Here is a 23560-nt window from a genome sequence, read left to right on the forward strand (position 1 = left end):
CTAATGAAAAAAAAGTGAGAATGATTTTTTTTATATCACACAGTGAACATGCAGCGGTGAAACGAATTTGCATGAGAAGAACATGTCTCGTGGAATCGGCAGATAAAATTGCAAGTGCGTATGTGCATGCATCTGGTAACACTGCCCAAGCAAAACACGAATGGTCAGAAGTCGCATACGGAAAATGGAGTCAGTTCGTGAGGAGCAATACGCGGCTTTGAAATTTTGTGTCCATCTGCAGAAATCTGCCACGGAAGCATACGAAATATTGCAGCAGGCATACGGCGAAGATATCCTTCCACAATCAACCGCATTTCGGTGATTCAAACAGTTTAAGGAAGGCCGTGTTTCAACCACAAAGCAGAATGCTCCGGCCACCGCAGTGAACGAGATTATGGTTAACACAGCTGCCGTCATTGTTCAGGAAAATCGCCAAATAACAATAGATGAACTGGCGGACATGTTACACATTTCCCATGGTAGTGCATCCACCATTCTGCATGATTGCTTGCACATGAGATGCGTATGCAACATGGGTGCCAAGATTGCTAACGCCTGAACAGAAGCAGGTGAGAGTGGGGGTGTATCCGGAGCTTCAGTGTCTGGTAACGGAACATGGCGAGGCCTGCCTGAATTCCATCATAACTGGTGTCGAGAGTTGGCTTCATCACTACGATCCCGAAAGCAAACAGGCGAGCACAGTTTGGAAATCACCCAGTTCTCTGACGTCAAAGAAAGCCAAAGTTGTTGTTGATGCTCCTAGAAATCCTCGCTTTTGACATTGTTTATGTTCTAAGCTCTAATCATGTTTTTTTAGAGAAAGAAGAAAAGGACTGTTATTACTTACTATTTCCTGTTATCTGCTTTTGTGTTTGAGGCTATTGATCGCCATAGTGAATGTAGTATGTCTATGCTTATACTTTGTGTATTATATAGTTGTTTTTTCTACTACTTATATTTACTCATTTTCCTTTACTTCAGACTATTTTCATTGTTCGAAATCATTTGTTTTTACATATTTATGCACATTCTACAGGTTTTTTTTTTTTCACAGGAGAATATCTATATCTTCCATACAGTACACAAATGTCCAGGGGACATCTAATGGATGTCTTTGGGATATTTATACCCATGTTATTGATACCCAACAGATATTCAGGAAGTATATTTCATGGATATTCTGTGGATCATTTGTGGATATCTTTTGGACATCAGTGCTACTTAGTTCACATGAATGGAATGTTATTTAGAGATTTATATTTGATTGTGAATAAGAAAAGGAAAAATTCTGGACTACAATTGGACATAATTTGAACATTTTTTAGATATTGTTTGGAAATTATCCTGATATGTTTCACACATAGTTTGGGATATGAAAAAAACATTCCTGGACTAGATTTAAACATATCAGCAACCTTGTGCACACATATAACATGTATTCCTCTCTCTCTCTCTCTCTCTCTCTCACACACACACAAACACACACAATGCAACCCCCCAGACAACACCCCATCACACACACATGACTACACAGCTGAAAATGTTTTTCATTCACATGCATATCCATGATAAGCAGAGTATGCACCAATTGTGAGCTTTCGCTTTGCTGCGACATGTAAACACTGCAACTTCCTCAATTTAAATTGGCTTGGCTACCAAGTCAGACAAACCAAGACTTGTAGCAAAGTAACTTTTCCCTGGTCTTGCACACATGCCTGATTTGCTGGCTCAGACAATGGGTCTGTGCTATATGCCTTGGGTAATGTTTACAATTTATGATATTGAGTTTGAGGTCTAATGTATAGGCGAATAACTAGACATTAGAACAAATCTTTCCAAGGATATAAAATCATTAATGTCATTTTTGGATAACATATAAACATATACTGGATATCCAGGATTAGAGATCCCATGCATATCAAGGAATCCTATGGAGATCCCATGGATATCCTGAAATAGAGATCCCATGGATATCCTGAAATGGAGATTCCATTGGATATCCTGAAATGGAGATTCCATTGGATATCCTGAAATGGATATCCCATGAATATCCTGAAATGGAGATCCCATGGATATCCTAAAATGGATATCCTTTGGAGTTTCCTGCTGTATGGGTAGGTGTTAAAAAAATTTATGTAAATATGTGATTGATACAATGAAATGAATGTTAACACACATTGACTCAAGGCCCTTTGAATAAACGTAAAACCAGAAAACTGAGGCATACTGTAATAAAGTTGTTAAAACCATTTTTTTTTTGTTTGTAACTTCTTTGACAGGTCTTTAAATATAACAAAATGTTAAAAACAATAATTTTTACCATTCTGGATTTATTTCTTTTTTTTTTCGAATTACTGCTTCAGGATATAAATTATATATATATATGTAAAATTAAAATATGTATTCTCACTGCATTCAGCATGATTTAATGGCATGCATTTTTTGTTCCCATTGTGTTTTTTTTGCTAACTTCAGGATGTAGGAGATATCATGTCTTTAGCTGAATCTCTCAGACCAGATGGATGGAGCAACCAAGTAAGCATACCATACACCAGCATCATGAGTTGATTTTCCTTGCCAGTGCACTTGTTTATTTAGCACTTTCATGCACTTTGATAGCTGCAAGCATTCTTCAACATCTGTTTAAAACAAAAGCACCATTAGATATCTTACAGCATGCATCAACTTGACTCAGATTTAATGTTTGCTTGTATACATATTTTATCATTTTCCTTCCCAGTACTTCAAGTAACTGTCACAATCTAGTGTTTTTAATGAGTAATCATGGATTTCAAATTCTAGATAAAAATAGTAATTGCTACTGTCAAGCATAATTAAGTCTTAACTACCAAACATACTTATTCGCTTATCTTATGATTATTCAGATGACATCAGTAGGTGACCGCATCCCTCATATACTGATATTGAGAATATGTATCTTCACCCCCTATCTGCCGTCATGCCAGAGGACAACCTTTTCTCTTTTTTATCTGGAAGATTATCTTTAGATTATCTGATGCAACTATTCAGTTGAAGTAGTGGAAAGAGAAACAATAAAATATCCAAGTACAAGTTTACACAGAAATTTGAATATGCACAGTCGTTTAAACTAGGAAATTATTCACTGCAGCAAACTTGCTTGCTTGATTTCTTCATTATCTGTACGACTTTCTTTGAAAGGTATTTTTTTTATTTAACAAACTCACTTGCATGTAATTTTTGTTGCTGTCACATTAATATTAATAAATTATATAGCCATACATGGCAATCAAGTATGACAATTTTGCAGTATGTTCCTAAGGGCAAGCAAAACATTGTGACCAGAACATCCAAGATGTTGAAATAATTTGAATCATGATTTTTGGTTTATTGATTTAAAGTAATTTACATTAAGTTAAATTAGACGAGGAAGTGTGAAGAGGTGAGAAAGAAATGAAGAATCTCGTGAGACCTTCATTGCTTGCCTGGGGTGACTAAGGAAAAACTATGGAAAAATGTATCTCAAAATTTCTGACCACAGGAGATATAGACATGGAATGAGGCTCTAAGCACAGGATATATATATATATGATATGAGACTCTAAGCAAGGAAAAGACCGTAACATGGGCAGTGCAAAGTGTGGGCCAGAGCCCCCCTCCTCCTCCCCTTCCCCAATTAAGGTGGTCCACTTGCTGGCTCACCCTGTCAAAATGTAACAGGCAAATTTTGTGATGTAAATAAAATGAAAGAAGATGTGGGCGACCTGAAGTTTTTGTAGTCATCCAGTGGCCCACCACACCAGCAAGTCTGTTGCTGCTACTGAGCCTGAAATACAGAAGAATGTCTTTATTAATTTTCCCAAAACACATGGTACAAATGTAGCATAAATTTAGGTAACATCAATTGTAATTACACTTACATATGCATCCACACACACACACACACACACACACACACACACACACACACACATATACACATATACACATATACACACTTATTTCAAAGATGATGTATAATAAACTGACCAAAATTGAACTGAACTCAATAGTTCAACATGTTCCATTGCAGATGCTACTATTTATTTCAGATCCCTATTTGTTCTCATAATGCTGGGTTGACCATGAAATTTCAGGCTCCTATGATATTGAGACTTCTCACTAGGTGCAAGAATGCTATTTTGCTACATGCCAGCACAAAAGACTTATGAAATAATTTTTTTTTGAAAGAAAAAGTGTTCAGAAAAACAAAGAAACCAACATGATGAAACTTGTTTCTGTTTGCAGAACAATTTGAGATCCTTCGTACTTAGATATAATTGATGGTATTTATAAGCTTATATTAATTAACCTATGTGCAGATGGATATTCATTTGCGATTTATACATTCTGTTACTTTTTCTTCTAGGATGAGATATTCAAGATGTCGGATCTGTCTCTGGCAGGTTCAGCAGACACAGCAATGTCACAGAGACAAGATATGAGATTCCATGGCAGTGCCAGAGATCAGGACTCTACCCAGCAGTCAACTCCTGTGGAGCATACAGTCGTAGACATTGAAGAACCTGAAGATCTCTCCAGTGAACGAACACAGCTGGTTCCGAAACAGAAGGCCAAAATAATACCAAAGAGAACGATGGCTAAGGTGAGTTGTTATTGTCATGTAGATCAGTGACAGAAGCCAAATTTTTGTTTTCTGTTACATATTCAGAAATAGCGAGACCAAATTTGTGGTCATTTTGTCAATTCATCTTAATATGCCTGATGATTTAATTATTAGAATTCAGTCTCAATTGGACATTATCCATTGTCTGTCTTTTTATCTTGTATATTACTGTGTTTCAAGAGAGCACCTCTCCTCTCAACTTCATCATCATCATCCTTCGCCGTTTCCTGCCTCTGGCTGGGTCTGCATAGAAGTCAAGCCTCTCCATTTTTTCCTGGTGTTCCACCATTCCTTTCCATGGTGTTCCAATCTTGTCCTCTTCTAACACTCTCCACTATCTGCTCTTTCCACCCACATCTTGGTCTCTCCCTTGGCCTTATTCCCACTCCTTGTGCATGGTAAGCTCTTACTTGTAATCTTTCTGCATCCATCCTCTTCATGTGTCCGAACCACTTCATTTGTGCCTGATCTATCATGTCCTGAAGCTTCACCACACCCACTGTCTGTCGGATCTCCTAATTCCTTATTCTATCCTTTCTAGTCTTCCCCAATATAGTCCTTAAAAATTTCATCTCCACTGCCCGCATCTTTCTTTTGTCTCTCTCTGTCATTGTCCAAGTCTCTGTTCCATACATAATTATTGGCACATAGTATGTGTTGTATCTTCAATTATCAATATTTTTTTTCTTGCTGCTTTTAATACCTGCATGTGGTTAATTTCAGAATATTCCAGAGGGTTCACAAAGGTTGATAAAGCCTGAACAAGCTGATAGCTCAAGTTTAGCTAGTGATAGTTCAGTGAAGACATCCATCTATCACGGAAGCTGGGAGGGTGACACTGTCCCTGAAAGTTCAGGTATTCTATTTACTTATAGTTATATTTCATTTTATTGTATTGTATTTTCTTTTCATTCTGCTGACTACATTATATTGGATTTTTCTACCGATGCTATGAATTGAACACATCATCAAATTAGATTATATATGACTACATGATATGCATACTACATTACAGAAACACACACAGAGGCCCGTAGCTAGAATTCTTGCTAAGGAAGTACAATTAATCACCACTATATACTATTTAAATTAGATACGAGGGTCGTTCAAAAAATAAGTTTCTGTATGTTGTAAAATTTTTATTTGGTAATATATAATGTAAACTCTACATGTCTAGAGAAGTACATACCTGTACTACTTTTCAACATAATCGCCTTGCCCATTGAGGCATTTGTCCCAATGCTGCACCAGCTTATCAAAGCCCTGTGCAAAAACGTCTGGGCTCAGGCCTTGCAACACTCGTCTTACTGCAGCCTGGACTTCCGCATCAGTTTGAAAATGCCGACCTTGCAACTCATTCTTTGTGTGTGCAAAAAGATGGAAATCGCTAGGTGCTAAATCATCGCTGTAAGGTGGATGCTGTAGCCGTTCCCACCCCAATTGGCCAATCTTGGCCTGTGTTTGTGAGGCCAATTGGGGGCGGGCATTGTCATCGAGCAGGATGACACCAGCTGAGAGTAGGCCAGGGTGCTTGTGTCGAATTGCCGATTTCAGCTGCTCCAAGGTCTGACAATATCGGGTAGCAGTAATCGTGCCTCCTCGTTCCAGAAAGTCAATGAACAGAATACCCCTTGCATCCCAGAAGACTGTCACAAGCACATTTCCTACCGATGGAGTCATCTTGAATTTCTTTTGCATGGAACAACTCGGATGTTCTCTTGAATTCGGAAGTGAAGTGATGAACGAAGCTCTCATCACCTGTCACAGTGTGCATGATGAAGTCATTTCCTTCTTCCTGGTATCACATTAGAGCATCAAGGCTACAGCCCATTCTTGTCTGAAGATGTTCAGAATTGAGTTGTCGAGGAACCCAATGTGCTCAAACTTTGTAGTATTGCAAGTCCTCGTGGATGATGCTGTGAGCGGTCCCAAGGGAAATGTTCAACATGTTGGCCACCTCACAAACCTTGATTCTTCTGTTCCCCCAGATCAGTTCATCTACTTTCGCGATGTTCTCATCAATGGAGCCAGTTGAGGGTCGACTGGATCAAACTTCATCAAAAATCCATACTCTGCCTTCGGTGAACACGTTGCACCACCTTCTCCCCCCAAAAAATATATTTCTAGATACGTGGTTAAGGTAAGGCAATTTTGGTTTTAGTGAACTTCAAATGTAGTGCATCTCAAGGGTTTCATTATAAGCATATAAGCAGAGTTGACTGTACAGCACAATCTTACACATAGAAAAACAACAATAATAAATAAATAAAAACAATTAGTCATATTACATATTAGTGATTACTAGGGACCTTGATTTTTTGCAAAAGCAATAACACCAGTAAATGTTAATTATTACAAAAAAGTGTTTAGCATGTAAAGTGACATGTTCTAAACACATTTACTTTTACTTATGTGAAATTCATCAATACTATAAGGTACCATTTTTAGGAGATGGTTGTTAATGTTCTTTACTGTGGTGGCCATACCAGTTCATACATACTTAAATCTCCACAGAGAAAATATAATTTCTTAGGTTTTGTTCTAAATTTTATGTGGGCTAATAATGATATATTAGGACAACTATTCACATTTTACAATTGTATAATTTTAGAGATTTTTTTTTTATTTCTAGTATTCTTTGCCTAAAACAGTGGTGTATGCAAGGGGGTGGGTTACCAGGTTTAACCCCCCCCCCTTGAACTTTTGGAATATTATGGAAAATGTTGTGGAAAAGAATAAAAATGGACAATTTATCACAATGAAAGATCTGCTACAGCAGTAGTAGTAGTAGCAATAATAATAATAATAATAATAATTTAATTATTATTCCCATGCATCGCAGAGAAAAGCACAGCATTCCAAACACCCGCATCTTTAGGAGTGAATGCCTTGAAAATAAACAACAATTCTTGAAAATAAAATGTGAGGGCAACTATGATTTGCAAGTTGTTTTGTATCTCAACTGCAACAATGTTCAACGAACATGAATTTTTTTTCTGTGAACAATGAGCATTAACTAAAGAAAGTTCTTGGTTCGTTGTAAGTGGCTAATGTAGACAAAGGCTAGACCGACAAGAATACACAGTCACAAGTCCTACTTCCCATAGTTTACCGCGGCACGTTTGAATTTCTGAATTCGAACGACAATAACCCTATTATGAAATCCAGATATGAATTATCCTACATGTGCATGATATATTTTGAGAGCGGTATTGGCGCGTTACTCATAAATATTTACAGTGTCATTTGGGATTCGTCGAAATGTCTAAACAATCTAAGCGACCGCAAAGTTCAATTTTGAATTATTTTTTTATTTATTTATTTTTATTGCAAAAAGTAATGCAGTGACTGTCACGAAAATTGTGAAAATTCCTTGCTTTGTCGCATTGTGTCGATGTTATTGCGAATGTTCTTCCTGGTACTGATTTTGCATCCCCTTGTGAACTCTCAAGTGATGCTGAATCTACATTCACTCCACATCACTATGTTGAAGAAGTGCTTTGTGAACCACCTAAAAGCGCTAAATGTTTTTAAGCTTGCTTTTGAACGCAAAGTAGACTCAGTGGAATTTAGCAACAAGTATTCCACATCGCGCCTCAGCATCATCCTTGTTGAGTTCCATAGGTAAAGGTAATGTAAATTTCCCCGTGCATATAGTATGAAGGCACATGTAGGGGTGGGTCCCCACATTCTCGATCTTGGCCATTTTGGAGATGATGTGATCAGCACCATGCTCCAGCCACAATTACACCCCAGTGTTGCTCTCAGATACCCATTAATTTGAGGCTGGGTGAGCCCAAAAGCCACTTAATGTGGGGACAAGGTCGGAACAATTACGACCTTAGATCAGCCACCCTAGGAATCGAACCAGGATCTCCTGCATGATTGTCAGATGCCCTACCGCACCGCGGCTCCTTAGACGAGTTCCATACTTTCAGTACTTAATACTTGATTCTTAAAATGTCTCACCTATCATATACAAATACCCGTTGACAGTTATTTCGTAATGAAGTTGACATGCTCCTAGAATTTGTTAAAAATTGAATGACTAGAAAAGAAAGTAATTTCGTTCTATTGCTTTCATATATATATTTATGTAGATCTCTACTACTTAATAGTAGCAGTGGTATTAGTAGTAACAGCAGATGCATTAGTAGTATTATTAGTAGTAATTAAACTAAATTAATTATAAGTATTTTAATTAATTAAAGTGTAATAAAACACTGGTAATGTGAATTTGGAGAAAGTTTTAGAAATACCCCCCTCCCCCTTTGATGAAATCCTGCATACGCTACTGGTCTAAAAACTATATATTTTCGTTATTACTAGCTGTTTTCAATACCTCCTTGGAATATATTACAATAATATATTACTCTTTTCAGCTTGACACATTTATGTACAGATTAAAACATACATTAAAAGCTAATAATATTCATTAACCCTTAAACACCAGGAACTGTTACATTTGGTCTTTTTGATTTTGGAGCACACTGTGAATCAGGTAATGTTCGGAGATACATGTTTGAGGGGAGCAATTCCTCCTCCCCCCTGAAAATTAGAAAGTATTCTTTTTTTATTTGACCCCACATGTCCCAGTGTTTCCTAACGAGCCTGAAGAAGTTCAAATTTCATAAAATAAATCAGATTTTTTACTTTCTTCTTCTTCTACTTGATAAATGAAAATTGGGTTTCTCGATCACAGGCTTATAACCTAGTCTGTACTGAGCATAACAAACTAAAACTTGTAACACTAGCATTTGTAGTTTCTGAGTTGCAGAATTTTAAATTTCCTGCCAAAAAAGCACAGCTTTTACATTAGAAAATATTTTTTCTCTGAAAGTATCAGTGGCAAGTGCACAATTCTTGCCATGAGAATGGAATACATATAAAGTAATATCCAGGTACTTCTGTTGAATACTCACATCCTGGTGTTGCCTATATAGGGACCCAATGAAGTTCAGGTTTCATAAAGAAATCAATTTTTTTTCCTTTTGTCTTCTTCTTCTATTTGGTAAAGAAAATTGGGTTTCTTCAACCATAGACTTGTAGCTTAGACTGTACTGGAAAAAGAAAGAGCTATAACTTAAAACTAGCATTTGTAATTACCAACCAAATTTTTATTTAAAACCTTGCGCAATTTTAAACTTCCCACTCAGCAGTAGTGTCAGGATTATTCAGCTAGGGGTGCTGAGGGGGTGCGGAAAGAAATTTAGGGGGTGCGATTCTGAAAATAAGGAAAACATGAAACAGGCATGCAACCTTTCAAAACTGGGGGAGAAAGGTGCCAAAACAGAGAGGGGGGAGCACAATTTACTTTCCCTTGGTAGATAAGGTTTAGCATAGTGCGGGGGCAAAGTAGCAAAAAGCGGGGGGCAACTGCATCCCTAATCGCTGCCACTGATTAACATAAATTACTGACTGAAATTAAAATATGTGTGTGAAATATATAACTTGATATAATATATAACATTCATTTTCCAGGGATGCTGCCCCCCCTTGCCCTCCCCCTGGACATCCATGATGATATGTATTAAGTCTTCTACTCCAAGAAAGTGGTCATACAGTGTAAACATTCAGATACACGTTGCAGTCTTATTGAAATATGTAGTGAAATAAAAAATAAAATCATCCTGCCCTTAAAAACACAATTTTTGAACCTTTTCAATGTAACCAATGGCGGTACAAAATACATAGTACATTATACCTTCTGTCTGCCACAAGACAAAATGCGAAGAGCACAGTAACTGTGTCATCTTTAAAATCTCTTCTGCCGTACTATCCCCAACAATGAACTGTACAATTCCTTTGTGAACATTGGGCCTCACCCTAACAATTTTTGAAAAAGCTTGAAATGGTACGTTTACTAGACATGTTATGCGGCACAAATTCATAATTTTTTTTGAGTCTGTGTTTTAAGTCCACTTTATGCACAGTAAGGCTAATTGGGACTGGACCTACAGTTTAAAGTGGGACCCGAACCACTATGTACCTCCACCGGGTATCGAACCCGAGACCCCTTGATTACAAGGCGATGACGCTACCACTGCGCCATCGGGGAGGCCCACAACAAATACATAGAATGTATTAAGAAGTAAACTACCCTTTATGTTACAACTTGCATTAAGTTGTATTTCCCGAGCACTACCTGGTGATACCTTAAAAGCAGTTGAAATTTTTGCTCCAGTGTAAGAAAGAACAAGTAGGCAAAAAATAAACAGCTTCTCAACAATGCAAAAAAAAAACTAACATTAAACTATAGGCAATTATCAAAAACTACGAACAGACCACTTGAAGAAACAAAAGAAGAAAAAATTGTAACAACAATGCTGACGAAAGAAAAAACGGCCGCTGATCTTTACAGAGGCTGCTGTCAATACAGAAAAGTACCGGCACCTCTTTAGTGACTGCCTGTTGAATACAATAATGGTCTTACTTCAGTACATATCATTTGGTGCTCAATATGATGACATAACATAATATAACATATTAATATTAGTGTTTTCAGTTGAACGTAGGGGGTGCAGAAGAAAATTAAGGGGGCATGCAAGCACCCCCTTGCACCCCCCTGGTGCCGCCCCTGTTCCCACTGAAAATAGTTGTTGTTTTAGAGTTAAGGAATCTCGAAAATGAAGCTCTTCTGACTATTATTTTGTTTTTTCTCCCTACAAAATGGTAAAATATGACTTATCATATAGTTTTTCTTGCAGATTTGGATCAAACAGGAAGTCCGCAGAAAAACAGGAAGAATGTACCAAGAAAAATTCTAGGACCTCAGGCAGAATGGTACGTTGCTAATTAGTATTCAAAAATATTTTTTTTAAATTCGTACTAACTGAATAAATATTACTACAGTTAAGTAGTAGCTTAAATGTTTCAAATCACAGTGTCTGAATTCCTTATTTTTATTTATGTTATATATTATATTCTCTAAGCAATGAAATTAAGTATAATGTCGATAAGATTCCTTTCCTAAGATATGCCTATTGAGTGGCTGCTAAAACTCATTATAAAATCAATTGAAGGGCTCGGGTGTAAAACATGGTAAGTGACAAAATGCAGGTTTCGAGATGTTGAAAGTTGATGTTTCCAAAAATTCTGAGTTACAAATTAAAATAAATTTCTAAATTATTTACCGCAAATATGATTCACTTGTATGTTTACTATCATACAAACATGATATTTCATCCGAATTATTTTTTTCGGTGGTGCTATATGCGATTTGTTTGAGGGTTGTTCAAGGAATTGTTGTACTTACCATGCTTTACAAGCAACGATATTTTCAAAATGAGTGATCTGATACCGCTTTTTTCAAGCTAACTTGTGATGTAAGTTCAATAATAATATTTTGACATTAGACTTTTCATAGCACCATAACAATTTGTAAAACAAAAATGAAAGCCTTTAATAATAATAATTGTATTCAATAAACAATAACCTAAGCTACTTGTTGTAACAAGTTTTTGCTTTCCTATGTCTATGACTGAAATGAACACCATTAGAAAATTAAATTTCATCGTTTTATTACGTTAGTATTTTATAAAGTAAGTTCTGAATGCTTGCGATTAAAAATAACTTCCTAAAAAAATGTTTACATATGAGCAGTATTTCAGCTTCACATATCTACTTCACACACACAGAGGCTCTATTTATTACCTCAGCATGCCAAGCAGAATGCGATTCACAAGCCCCTCTTGATACAAAGCTGTGTTACGTAGATTATCCAAATTGCATACAATGGCAATATTATATTTTTGTGATTCAATAAGCAATTTATACATAAAATAGGAATGGCCTCTTTTTTCAAAAAAATGAAAATCTAAAAATATTTTTTTTCGAAAATGAAAGGTGGATGAAAATTTTTTCGATAAAGAAAAAGTATTTTTTTTCGAAAAACAATTTTTTTTTGAAGAACTAAAAACTATTTTTTTTCTTTCGAAAAACGAAAAACTATTTTTTTAAAAAAACTTTCTTTTTTAAAAAAACTGATAAATGAAAAATCGAAAAATTTCATTTTCGAAAATCGTAAAACATTTTTTTCTTTTCGAAAAGGCCATCGCTAGTTTAAATCTCTATCTTCAAGATAACAATTACCGGCCCCCATGGCGGAGTGGTTAGGAAATTGCGCCACGACGCCAGGGGTCCCATGTTCGAATCCCAGCCTGGGTATGGATGTTTTTGAGTGCTTATTCATCAGTTTCATCACTCATTTCCATCTTCGCAAATAAGCCAAAAGTGACAGAAGATGCGAAGTAAAATAAAGCAAATCAATGAAGACATAATTATGACCTTGTAACTTTCTGTTGTATTTTTCTTTAACTTGACATGTTTGTAAAGAATGATTTCAAATGTACACAGGGCTTAAGTTTTTAATAGTTTTCACTGATATTAGGTGTTATGGATTAATATAGTTATAATTTCGAACGAAGAAGACACATTTGCAATATCAACAATAAAATAATTTGCTTTCATCAATTCACACATCATAAATACGAAAGTTATTTAAATTACAAATACGTTATTAGGTCCACCATAAAAATATTATAACTTTTAAAATTCACATTACAGATTTATGAAAGAAATATTTTATAAAAAGACTAAACTGTTCCAAATAAGTGATATGATTCAGATCAAATTACATATTCCTTAAGTCTATTAAATTTTTGACGTTGCTTGTAAGGCATGGTATCTTAAAGCAGCCTTAAATGCACATAGCCAATTAAAAATCAAATTAATTTCTATGTGACTACAGTTATTTATATCTAGTAGAAGAAAAGTATGTGCTTCTCTACTAGATCACAGTTCACATCCAGGTACGAGAGTAAAATTTAATTCGAAACTGCCATTATGAGCACTGCTGCATGTAAACAATGGTATGTACAGTAGATACCACATTTTACATGAAATAGAATGTACATGGCCATGCACAATTTTAGTCGCATTTTTGATTGGCAACCACTTCATTCTCCTCATTCTTAGTCATATTCCGGGTCATTATGGGAATCATATACACTTTCTAACTCGTTCTCATCTTTGCTGTTGCCTCAATACTCGCAAATTTTCTGAGACATGTTGCAATTCAGTAACAGCCGTTTCACCGTCAACTTTGCTACTTACCATACTTTACATAAAACAACTGGTAGATACCATAACTTTCAACACGTCTAGCTCTGTCATCTGTTGACGAAACGAAACACTTCGAGTACTATTCGACTCCATTTACGATGGACTACACGATGCACATTGTAACTCCAAAATGACCAAAATGTCACTTACCATGTTTTACACCCGAGCCCTTCAATTAAATTTCATTGTAGGATGTCATATCCCAAAATATTGTCAAATGATATATCATTCGAGCTCCTGCTTAGCCTAGTAGTCAGCAACTGGTTCCAGGCTCGATTCCTGGTGGAAGCTCGAAAATATTGATCTTGACTGAGCATTGTGAGGATAATTTTGGTGCTATTTGGAAGCAATAGTTGTCTTCCTGACAGGCCTTGGCTGTTTCCACCGTGAGGTTTGCTTGTTTAATGTATAAATTTATTTAAATTATTTTTTAGTGTGGCATTTAAACCTGTGCACTGCATGCATTATTTTTTATGTGTGTTAATTTAAAAGAAATTCTAATTGTAGCTGCCTTCATTCCTTATCATTTTCACTATCATTTAAATTTTCATAATTTGCACATGCAATTTTTATAGTGTCTGTTCATGTATGTTTGTTATTGTTCATATTTTACGTGCGTTTTTCAGGAAACCACCTGGTGAATGGTCTGATGATCCTGTTCCATCAACACATGGTTCCTTAGCTCATACTCCAAGTTCGCCAGTTGCTGCTCCAACACAACCAGAAGTCAACGAAGTTACAAGGATAATTACTCCTAAGGATAGCCCTCCAAAGAAGCATTTCTTTCAATCCCAGCTGCAGCCAAGTAACGTATCCTGTGATGTGCCAATAGTTAGAGCTCATCGTCGTGGTTCTCTAGGACATGCAATAAACGGAACTGGTCCTGAAAAACCTCCAGATATCCCAATGAGTACTTCAGCCCCTGTCACAACAGTTCCATCTGAAGCTGCAAGCATAGGCTTCATTGCAACATTATCCACTAGTGTTGAAAGTAAAGCACAAGGTGAATCAAACCCACAGTTGGTACCAATCTCGGAGAGTTCTTGGAGCAATCCTCCATCCCAGATCAGGGTGCCTGAGCCCCAAAGCTCGGATTATGTACTAACTGATAATGTACTAGACATGCCGTTCAAGCAACAGACTCTAGATGAAACAGTTCCTCTTGTTCCGCAGAATTTGCCAATCCCAATGTCAACAGCTAGCAGTGAGATTTCAGGCTCACTTTCTGCCATCTCACCATCCATTGCTATTCCCAGTGCTATAGTTCCAACAACAACAATGACTACCTCAGTAAGCAGGCCGATAACAATCACATCTCCAGCTATTGTTAGTTCTTTTGTGAGCACAGGAATCAGTTCGGATTCAGCAGTAGATAGCGGTTCACAGGAAACTTCTCCCTTACTTTCGCCAGTAGGATCTCCGGGTCCCACGGAGAGAACGCAGTTAGTAACGATTCAAGAGGAACCGGAAGAAACCGTGCCGAAAGAGGAGTGCTTGCCTCAGTACGTTCCCAGTGCAGCCATACCAGTGCCAAGTGTGTCCCCTGCTCATACACCATCAGACATAGATGAAGGACAAGATATGCAGGATCATAGACGTAGAAGTGCCCACCATACCCAGTTTCAGCTAGAACCAATTTCTGAGCATGCTGAATTGGGAGCGGAGAGCCCATCTGCCGGTGCCACAGGGGAAGTAATAGAAGGTTGGAAGCCTCCTGATAACTTGAAAGATGCAGATGAGACTGATATAAATCCAGAGACGACAGTGTAGTGAAAGTTGTGCTGTTTCAGTGAATGGTGTTGTTAAATTTATTTTGTTTTGAAATCAAAAATTTCAAAGTGTACAAAAAAAATCTGAGACCATTGCAAGCTCAGTGTAGTAAGGTGAGCAAAAAGTTATTAAATTGTGAACTCAGTATTTGTTCAGAAGAAAAAAAATATTATGTCCATAAGAACCTAGAAGAAACAAATTTTGAGTGTTTTGCTTTTAATTTTAGTCATTCATTCCCCCCTACTTTTAGGATTTTTGATACAGAAGTACAAACTTCTTTTTAATTTGATGTAGTTACTAATTAACATAATGCAAGATTAAAAGAAAAGTTCAGTAATAAATATTGAATATTTATAAGTAAATGTTATTAAATAACTGCAATAAATTTCCACGTTCATGCATCTTATATATGCAAGTGGCACTTGTATATAATTCCCATCAATGTACATATAGCAATTGCTTCCAAAAGATACTGATGATACCACATGAAATTAAGCTGTGCTAACAGAATTATGTAAATTCTACCTGCTTCATGCATCTATTCACAATGTCTGCCTTGTGTGAATGTGAGCACAAGAAAATTTTGCCATATGTTGACATTTTCTTCTGAATAAATACTTGAGCTACTTGAAAGCTGTGTGAGGGTGAGCATTGTCAATTTCTTTGCTTTGTGATACTATGTTTACTTCTTGTCATCCAGCACTTTAGCATCAAAAATTTACCCAAATGGCCTAAAGAAAAAGTACTTAATGCAAATTTTTCTTGCATGATATACATTTTTTTAAAAAAAAAATCATGCTAAATATTTCTGGACAAATTGCTCTATTTATAGAAAATTTAAGCAGAACATCAAATTATCAAGCTCATAACACAGTAAAGATAATAAGAGCATATTTTCATTATTTCTTTTGTACATTTAATGTTTTTAAGGAAACACAGTCGCACAAGTGTTACACTTTATTATTGCTATTATATTAGCAATGTTTTTTATCAAGTTTTTAAGAAAGGACATGAAATTTAATAATTTAATTTCTGTTTGTAATGATATGATTTTTTAATAAGGACCCTGTAATACAGACAGACTGTTGAAAGAAGGATCATTTTGATATGTACAAGCTCATGTTTTTAATCAAAGAAAATTTCTGGTAGAGTATGTTGAATTTAAATTGTAGTTTATGTTAAACCAGTTGTACAGCTTTAAAAATATAGTGTCATGCTATACACAGGAATGAAATAAATTTCTAGAAGGCCAGTCAGTTAAATACAAATCAGATAAATTGTATTAGTATACATAGCAATTTTTTTTTACAAAATCACTGGTTGGAACTAAGGTTCATGTCTAGATGTCAGACAAACCGCAGTCAGCTCATACAAGACATGAATGGAACTTAGAGATTTTAATGGTCCTAATTTGTTTGTGCATCTCCAGGTTTGCTATGAAAAAGAAACAAATCTACCTCAGTTTACTAATTTGCATGTTTTCATGGCAACATGTATTCCAGTAATCACCAGTGATTAGTTTTGTTCTTATTTTAAGCAATTAGCATAAATTGTCCATTGTCCATGTTCAGTCATGGACTAGTATTTACTTAATTCAAGGCATTTTGTATTTATTACTTGCCTATGATTAGCATTGTTTCTTGTTAATAAGTATTATTTGATAATAAATTATGTATGAATTTCCTTCTGCACTGTTAGGAAATTGATGATTTTGCCTTAGTGGTGATGGGGTGGGGTGGGGATGGGGTTATACATTTATGCTGCATTTTACTCCGGTCATAATCATGCACAATTTTTCTCAGGCTGTTTATTGGAAATCAAGACTGCAAGTTGTACATGTATTTGCCCCAATTTAGTATTAGTTGAATGTAAAGTTAGATACTTTTAATTTTATTCAAAATCCATACTGAAATGTGATATGTATATGCAGGAAAAATGAAACCTGTTTGTCTGGCAATTTGCTTATGAAACATTGATATCCTTAACCCCACTGAAAATACTTTGTAATATGGTACTAATGGTGCTATAACTGTATTAGTTTTAGTATTAATGTGAGTCATAGTTAATACTAGTGTGTTATCCCTGATGAATTTTCTCTATAACACTTAGAATTTTAGTTGTTAAGAGCAAATTATTTGTGTCGTTCAGTATTAAATGGTATGTACATTTTGGTACCATCCTTTGATTCTTCTACTTTGATTACATTAAGTACTAATTCATTTAGTACATTTTTCTTTTAAATATAAAGGTTCCTTCCATCTTCTCTATAGGATGAGCATTATTCTGCTTGTTTCGTATAATTCCTCCATATAAATAAAGATCTCACTGTAGGTGCCTGGGAAGTGATAAATCCTTTAATAATTCTATCTTCAAACTATAAATTTTTCAGTTTAGAAGCTAAAACAGTATGTAATTAGTTGTGTACTTAATATGCCGAAGTTATGTTGGATTGATACTGGGTAGCAACTTTTTTGGAGTCTAGAATTACTGATTATTCATTAAAATTGTGAAAAAAATGGAATTTGAGATTGACTGATACGGTGCGGTTCCAATGTCTATATTCTAATGCTTATTATTTCGAAACAATTTTAAATGTTTGCAATGAGCAGGAATTAATACCAGCATTTGCACAGATGATGTCATGGATGTCCACAGAACCTACCTACTGACTGCTGGTCTCAATCCCATATGCCTCAGCAGAGGTGGGTGGTCATACAACCAGTAATGGGTTGATATATGATCAGCATGATGAACCCCCATTCATCATTGTAGGTTTCCATGAGCAGGTTACGCTTCATGGTGGTGGGTCCCATGCACTGGCCGAAATCTCAGGAGAAAAGTTGTTTTGCTTCTCTCCAGGAGACTCGAACCAGTGTGTGTCTCGTAGCCTGAGCCAAAAGCCTGATACCTTAAGGGGAGGGGGACAATTTCCTCTAGGTCCTTCTCTGTTCGGCAAGTGCTGATCACTGTTGCCAGCTTTGCTCTTTTGGAGCCAGATCTGGCTCTTTCGTGCACTCGTTTGGCTGTGAACTATGGCACCTGCCCCCTGCCCCACTATGATGCCATCACTGGCTCCGGCTTACATAGACAACTTCTGTCATAAGTATACATTTTGACGTTATATTGGCTAAGTCGTCCCACCCCCTCTTACATCCCCAGCTACTTTTCTTTATAGCGCATTGGATGACGTGAAGAGGGGGTAATATTGTTATCCGGGAATACTTTATTTTCAATTTCATATGACGATCGGTGGATTATTGAGATGGGCGATGCCGCCGGATCTAGATGGTGAAAACTAAGAATAAATTGCCATCACTTTAAAGCTAACGGTAATAACAGCACCCCCTCACCCACACCCCCACTCATTTGACACCTAAAATTACCCCAGGAGGCACTTTATCCAGTTTCATAAATCTAGCTCCTTGAAAGTTTTTGCTCAGTTGACGGTGAAATTTAGCTCTTTTATGTGCATCAGGTTTGGCAACACTGCCAGGATGGCCGTAGGAGGCAAGGAGAAATACATTACTCTTATGGTTGTATTATTTTTTTTGTTCTCTTGGGAATGTGAAACTTCCGATGGCATAGAAAAATATATCAATGGAAAAAGGACAGACTGAAGTAGTAATTAACAGACGGAAATGTCGAAATTTCCATTTGATTAGCCGTAACTTTAAGTTGAAGTTAATTCCCCATAATACATGGGTTTCTGAAAATTCTTATTCATCATATTTTTCAAACATCGTATCTAGCTTAATAATCAACTTTAAGAAACACTTTCACTTGCAACATGTGGAGAAATTCATGCTCTATTGAACACCAGATTTTTTCCTCAGTAGCATTTTCCATTCGGACAATATTGAAATAAATGCACAACTGGTGCGAATTTGTCCTTCATCCCCTTAAACTGCACAGTCATGGTGTGGAAGTATTGTGAATAGTAAGAGTTTTAATTGTCCTCAACATATAATTGCAATTATGCCATGGGGTAAGTACACACAGGCATAAGTCAAAAATAAATTGGTAGCTAGAATCTTGGCTCCTAAAAAAAGGTAAAGTGCTCCCCTGTGCATAGCACCACACCATGAAGGCGTATAGGGGGTGTGGGGGTAACGCCCCACACTTTCTTGATCCGGTCATGAGTGGGGGTGATGTGATCAGCATCACGCCCCTGACCACCTTTACCCCCCAGGGTTTCCCCCAGGTACCCATGTTATTCGATGCTGGGTGGGCGCCGGGGCCGCTTCCAACCTTAGAAAAGTTCCCGGATTTGAACCGGCTGGGGATCGAACCCGGGACCTTGAGCATGGTAGTCAGACGCGTTACCGACTGAGCCACCACGGCTCCTACACCACGTAAAATTCCAGACTCCAAAAAAGTGCTAGCCAGTATCAAACCAACACAACTTTGGCATATTAAGTACACGACTAATTACACACTGTTTTAGCTTCCAAAATTCACAATATGGCATTACAAACCTCCAAACTCTCAACTGAAACTTCAAGTGAAATAGGTTAACTACAATCCCAAGTAACCAAAATGGTTGGGTCAACCATTTTGGCCATGGTTCCAACGTTGGGCGAATGTACCGAAAACTAAAGTATATATCGGTTTGTGTTGGAATATATACATTATTTAGAGGTCAAATATAAACTTTAGTGCAAATTATTTGTGTAAAATTAAAATTTACACAACACTTTCTATGGTATCATGGTTTTCAAGTTTCAAGGTGCCTTCAAGTAGTAGCACTAAACACTTTCTAGTTTACTTAATTTGACACATTTCAGGGAATTTAGTCTGCATATAGCTTTGTTTATTTATATCACAAGAATATCTGTAAGAAAGTTCTTGTACTGCTACAGCTAAATAGACAAATCGTAAGCAATTCCCAACACAGACAGACATATCTCTCACCCATGGTGACTAACAGAAAACTGGTGAAACTACAAGTTGCGAATAACTTCTACTTTCATTAACAAACTATTATATTTTCAGTATGTGCTGTAACTGAAATATTCAGAAAGAAACAGTTACACGTAATTTATTTTACACTCTAGAATTTACAGCATACTCTTCAGTATGCTCTTAACAGGAGAAAGTATTTTTTAAAACTGATTTTGACTCACTTTTCCATGGTTGCGCAAGCGTTGGCAACAACTGTTGGTCCAACGTAATACGAACTTCAATTTGCCAACCAATGTAAACCAAACCTTTCCCATGTAAAACTGTAGTTGGGCTAATGGTTCTGGTTACTTGGGATTGGCAAGTTTTTTTTGTCCAAAAGCTGATTTTTCAACAGAAAAAAGCAGCCATTCAAAAAAAACTGTTTTTTTCCAAATCTAAACATGGATACTGAAGTCCTGTGAAAGGTCTGCCATACCTGGGGCTCAAACTGAGGATCTGTATCTCGGACACACAGGTGTGTGCAATCATTGTTTCATAATACTCTTATATGCATAAGTAATTTTGCCCCAGGACAGGTATACTTCATGTTGCCATTGCCTTTGGACACCAACTTGCCTTGGATCATAATGCTGGAGTTATCTGCGTAGTCTTTTCACAATCAGTGTGATATGTTGATGCAATAGAATTACTTTACAGAAATGAATTGAATAAGACAAGATTTGTGTTTACTGATTTGTTACAGTCTAACAATGGGATGCTCTGGTCAGTTTAAAAAATGTCAGAATATTGATAAATGAAATGTGATATGCAAAGAAAGCATGAATATAGTACTATTAAAAAAATACTATAATGATAAATTTAGAAGTTCCACCTAGGGTGGAATTTCAAATATAGTTGGCCTATCAACAAATAACATCATAACTTGTATTCAAAGTGCTGCTGCTTCTTTGCCCTGTCTTAGCAAAGAGTTATTCATAATCATTTTTCATTTTCAAGAACCGCTGTGATATTCGAATTCTGAAAAATTACATTTGTTTAGAATTTCTTTTAGAGCATTTGAATCTTCATGTTTTTTGTTTGTTTTGCTGTGATAGAAAATAGATTTATGGTACCATGAAATTATCATGAACATCTACATGACAGGGTAATAATAAATCACACAAAGATTCAACTGAACTAGAAGACCAGTCTTGAAAGCCAGAAAAATGCAGTGATACTGACCACACCCACCCAATGTAAAAGCGACTTGGCAGGCCCTGGCCCTCACGCTATTTGGTTTAGTTCTAGAAGAAATTTGGATTATCGTAGCGTTTCTTCAAAAGAAGGCAACATTTCTGAAAACTAGTTGCTAAGATAGGCCAAAGTCCAAGAGCATATTAACAATATTTGTGCAAATACACATGGTAGTACACGATTACTGAAAGCTGTACAAAACACACCAATTCAGATTATTTTGTGTATTAGAAGCAGTTGAGAGTGTACTTTAAATCTCTTTGAGATAATGACTAAAGAATGTACAGGAAATTGTGTTCCAAAATGTATTCTTCTTTTATTAGTTTTAGAAAGTATTGGTGGATGGGAGGATGTTTTTCTTTTCTTCCTTGTATGTGTATGAACAGAATATTCTGTTATACTTTCTATGTAATTTTATATTCTGTATTTTTCTAGCTAGTTTTCTTCGAACTTTTTGTACATATGAAAATATATTGCTTTTACATTGCAACTGTTTATTTTTGTAAACTGATCAATAAAAATCAAAGACATTGTCATGGAATCCTTTTATTAACTATTGAGTATGTGACATGGCATCCTCAAGCACTCAGTTTTTCAGCTCACTGGGTCCGGGTTGGTGTGATGTAACTCCCTCATGTTTCCATTTCATCACCGACTGTTCTCGTGAACACATACAATTGTAAATAACATATAATTGCACCAATGTCAAAAGCACGAATGTGCAAATTTTGACATTTCCACCTAGTGCAGTTTCGGACTATTTTTTTAAAAAAAATATTCCTATGCTAACTCATATGCCCTAATAAACAGTCGTAACTATACTTTGCTGGAAGGGGAGCAGTGATTAAGATATACTCCTGTTTTTCCGACATCATCATTGATTTTCCTGCTGTGTACCATATGGAATAACTTCGCCTCTAGGAGATACAAAGTAAATCCTAGAGCCTGGATAAAACAGGAGGGTAAATGGCTGGAAATGTAGTCTTAGGGGGTGCACTGATGTTGAGTAGACAGACCATCTGCTAGTGTTACCAGCAAATCCTACCCATTAATGGGGAGGGTGAGGGCGAGTGCCTGGCACCTTAAAATGAGGCTTTCTCAGCTAAGGTGTGTTAACCCTGACAGAAGAGTTCCTAGTCCTTCAGGTTGGGGGTTGGGCATGGGGTTAACATTCCCACCCCATAAAAATAGAACCATTATGAAACCAAAACAAGTCTCAGATGATGGATGGCTATAATGGAATTTGAACCTGGCGATCTTCGCAGACTAATGATTTATCACTTGCAACATAGAATCCGGATATTGTTAAGACCTGGAAAAATTAAAGAAGTGTTAAATGAGATTTTAAAATACAGGTATGATCTGGTTGCACTTCACGAAATTAGATGGCAAGGGCAGGGTAGAATCGATAAACCAGGGTACACGTGGGAAGATCCAGAAGTGTGATAAGCTAACCATATTGGGTGACTTTAGTGCTCACGTGGGTAAGGATGAATATCAGCAAGGTGTTGCAGGTCAGCATACTCTCCAGGAGGAGAGCAACGAGAATGGAAACCTCTTTGCCAGTTTGTTGTCGGGAACAATATGATCATAAAAAGCACCTGTTTTGAACATAAAAGAATTCATTTAGGAACATGGAAAACATCTAATGGAACAATGAATGAGATTGATCATATTTTGGTTAATGCATGTTATGCATCATCAGTTATTGATGTAAGAACCCTCAGAGGGCCAAAAGTGATAGTGACCACTACCTGGTAAAAACAGTAATGAGAGAGAAATTGATAGGTGTGCAAAGAAACAAGATGGCCAAGAGAAAGAAGTGGAACATGAATAAAATAATGCAGTAAACTGAAGGAGAATGATGGACCGTGAGGTTTGAAGAAG

General features: G+C 36.5%; 1 protein-coding gene across 11 annotated transcripts in view; it reads left to right on the forward strand.

Moving 5' to 3' along the window:
- Positions 1 to 22209, forward strand: part of LOC145990914 (uncharacterized) — a 146354-nt gene extending 124145 nt beyond the window's left edge. For 10 of the 11 annotated variants that reach the window (XM_083126430.1, XM_083126435.1, XM_083126431.1 and 7 more), the window contains 5 exons: positions 2476 to 2535; positions 4388 to 4624; positions 5369 to 5501; positions 11353 to 11428; positions 14395 to 22209. In XM_083126430.1, coding sequence (XP_082982556.1) covers positions 2476 to 2535; positions 4388 to 4624; positions 5369 to 5501; positions 11353 to 11428; positions 14395 to 15538 — 1650 coding nt within the window. In that variant the 3' untranslated portion in view covers positions 15539 to 22209. The remainder of the gene's footprint in view (positions 1 to 2475; positions 2536 to 4387; positions 4625 to 5368; positions 5502 to 11352; positions 11429 to 14394) is intronic. The other variant, XM_083126436.1, reaches the window with a different exon arrangement.
- Positions 22210 to 23560: the final 1351 nt, after the last annotated feature.

This window comes from Lepisma saccharinum, chromosome 8 (genome assembly GCF_977018435.1).
Source record: "Lepisma saccharinum chromosome 8, izLepSacc3.1, whole genome shotgun sequence".
NCBI lineage: Eukaryota > Metazoa > Arthropoda > Insecta > Zygentoma > Lepismatidae > Lepisma > Lepisma saccharinum.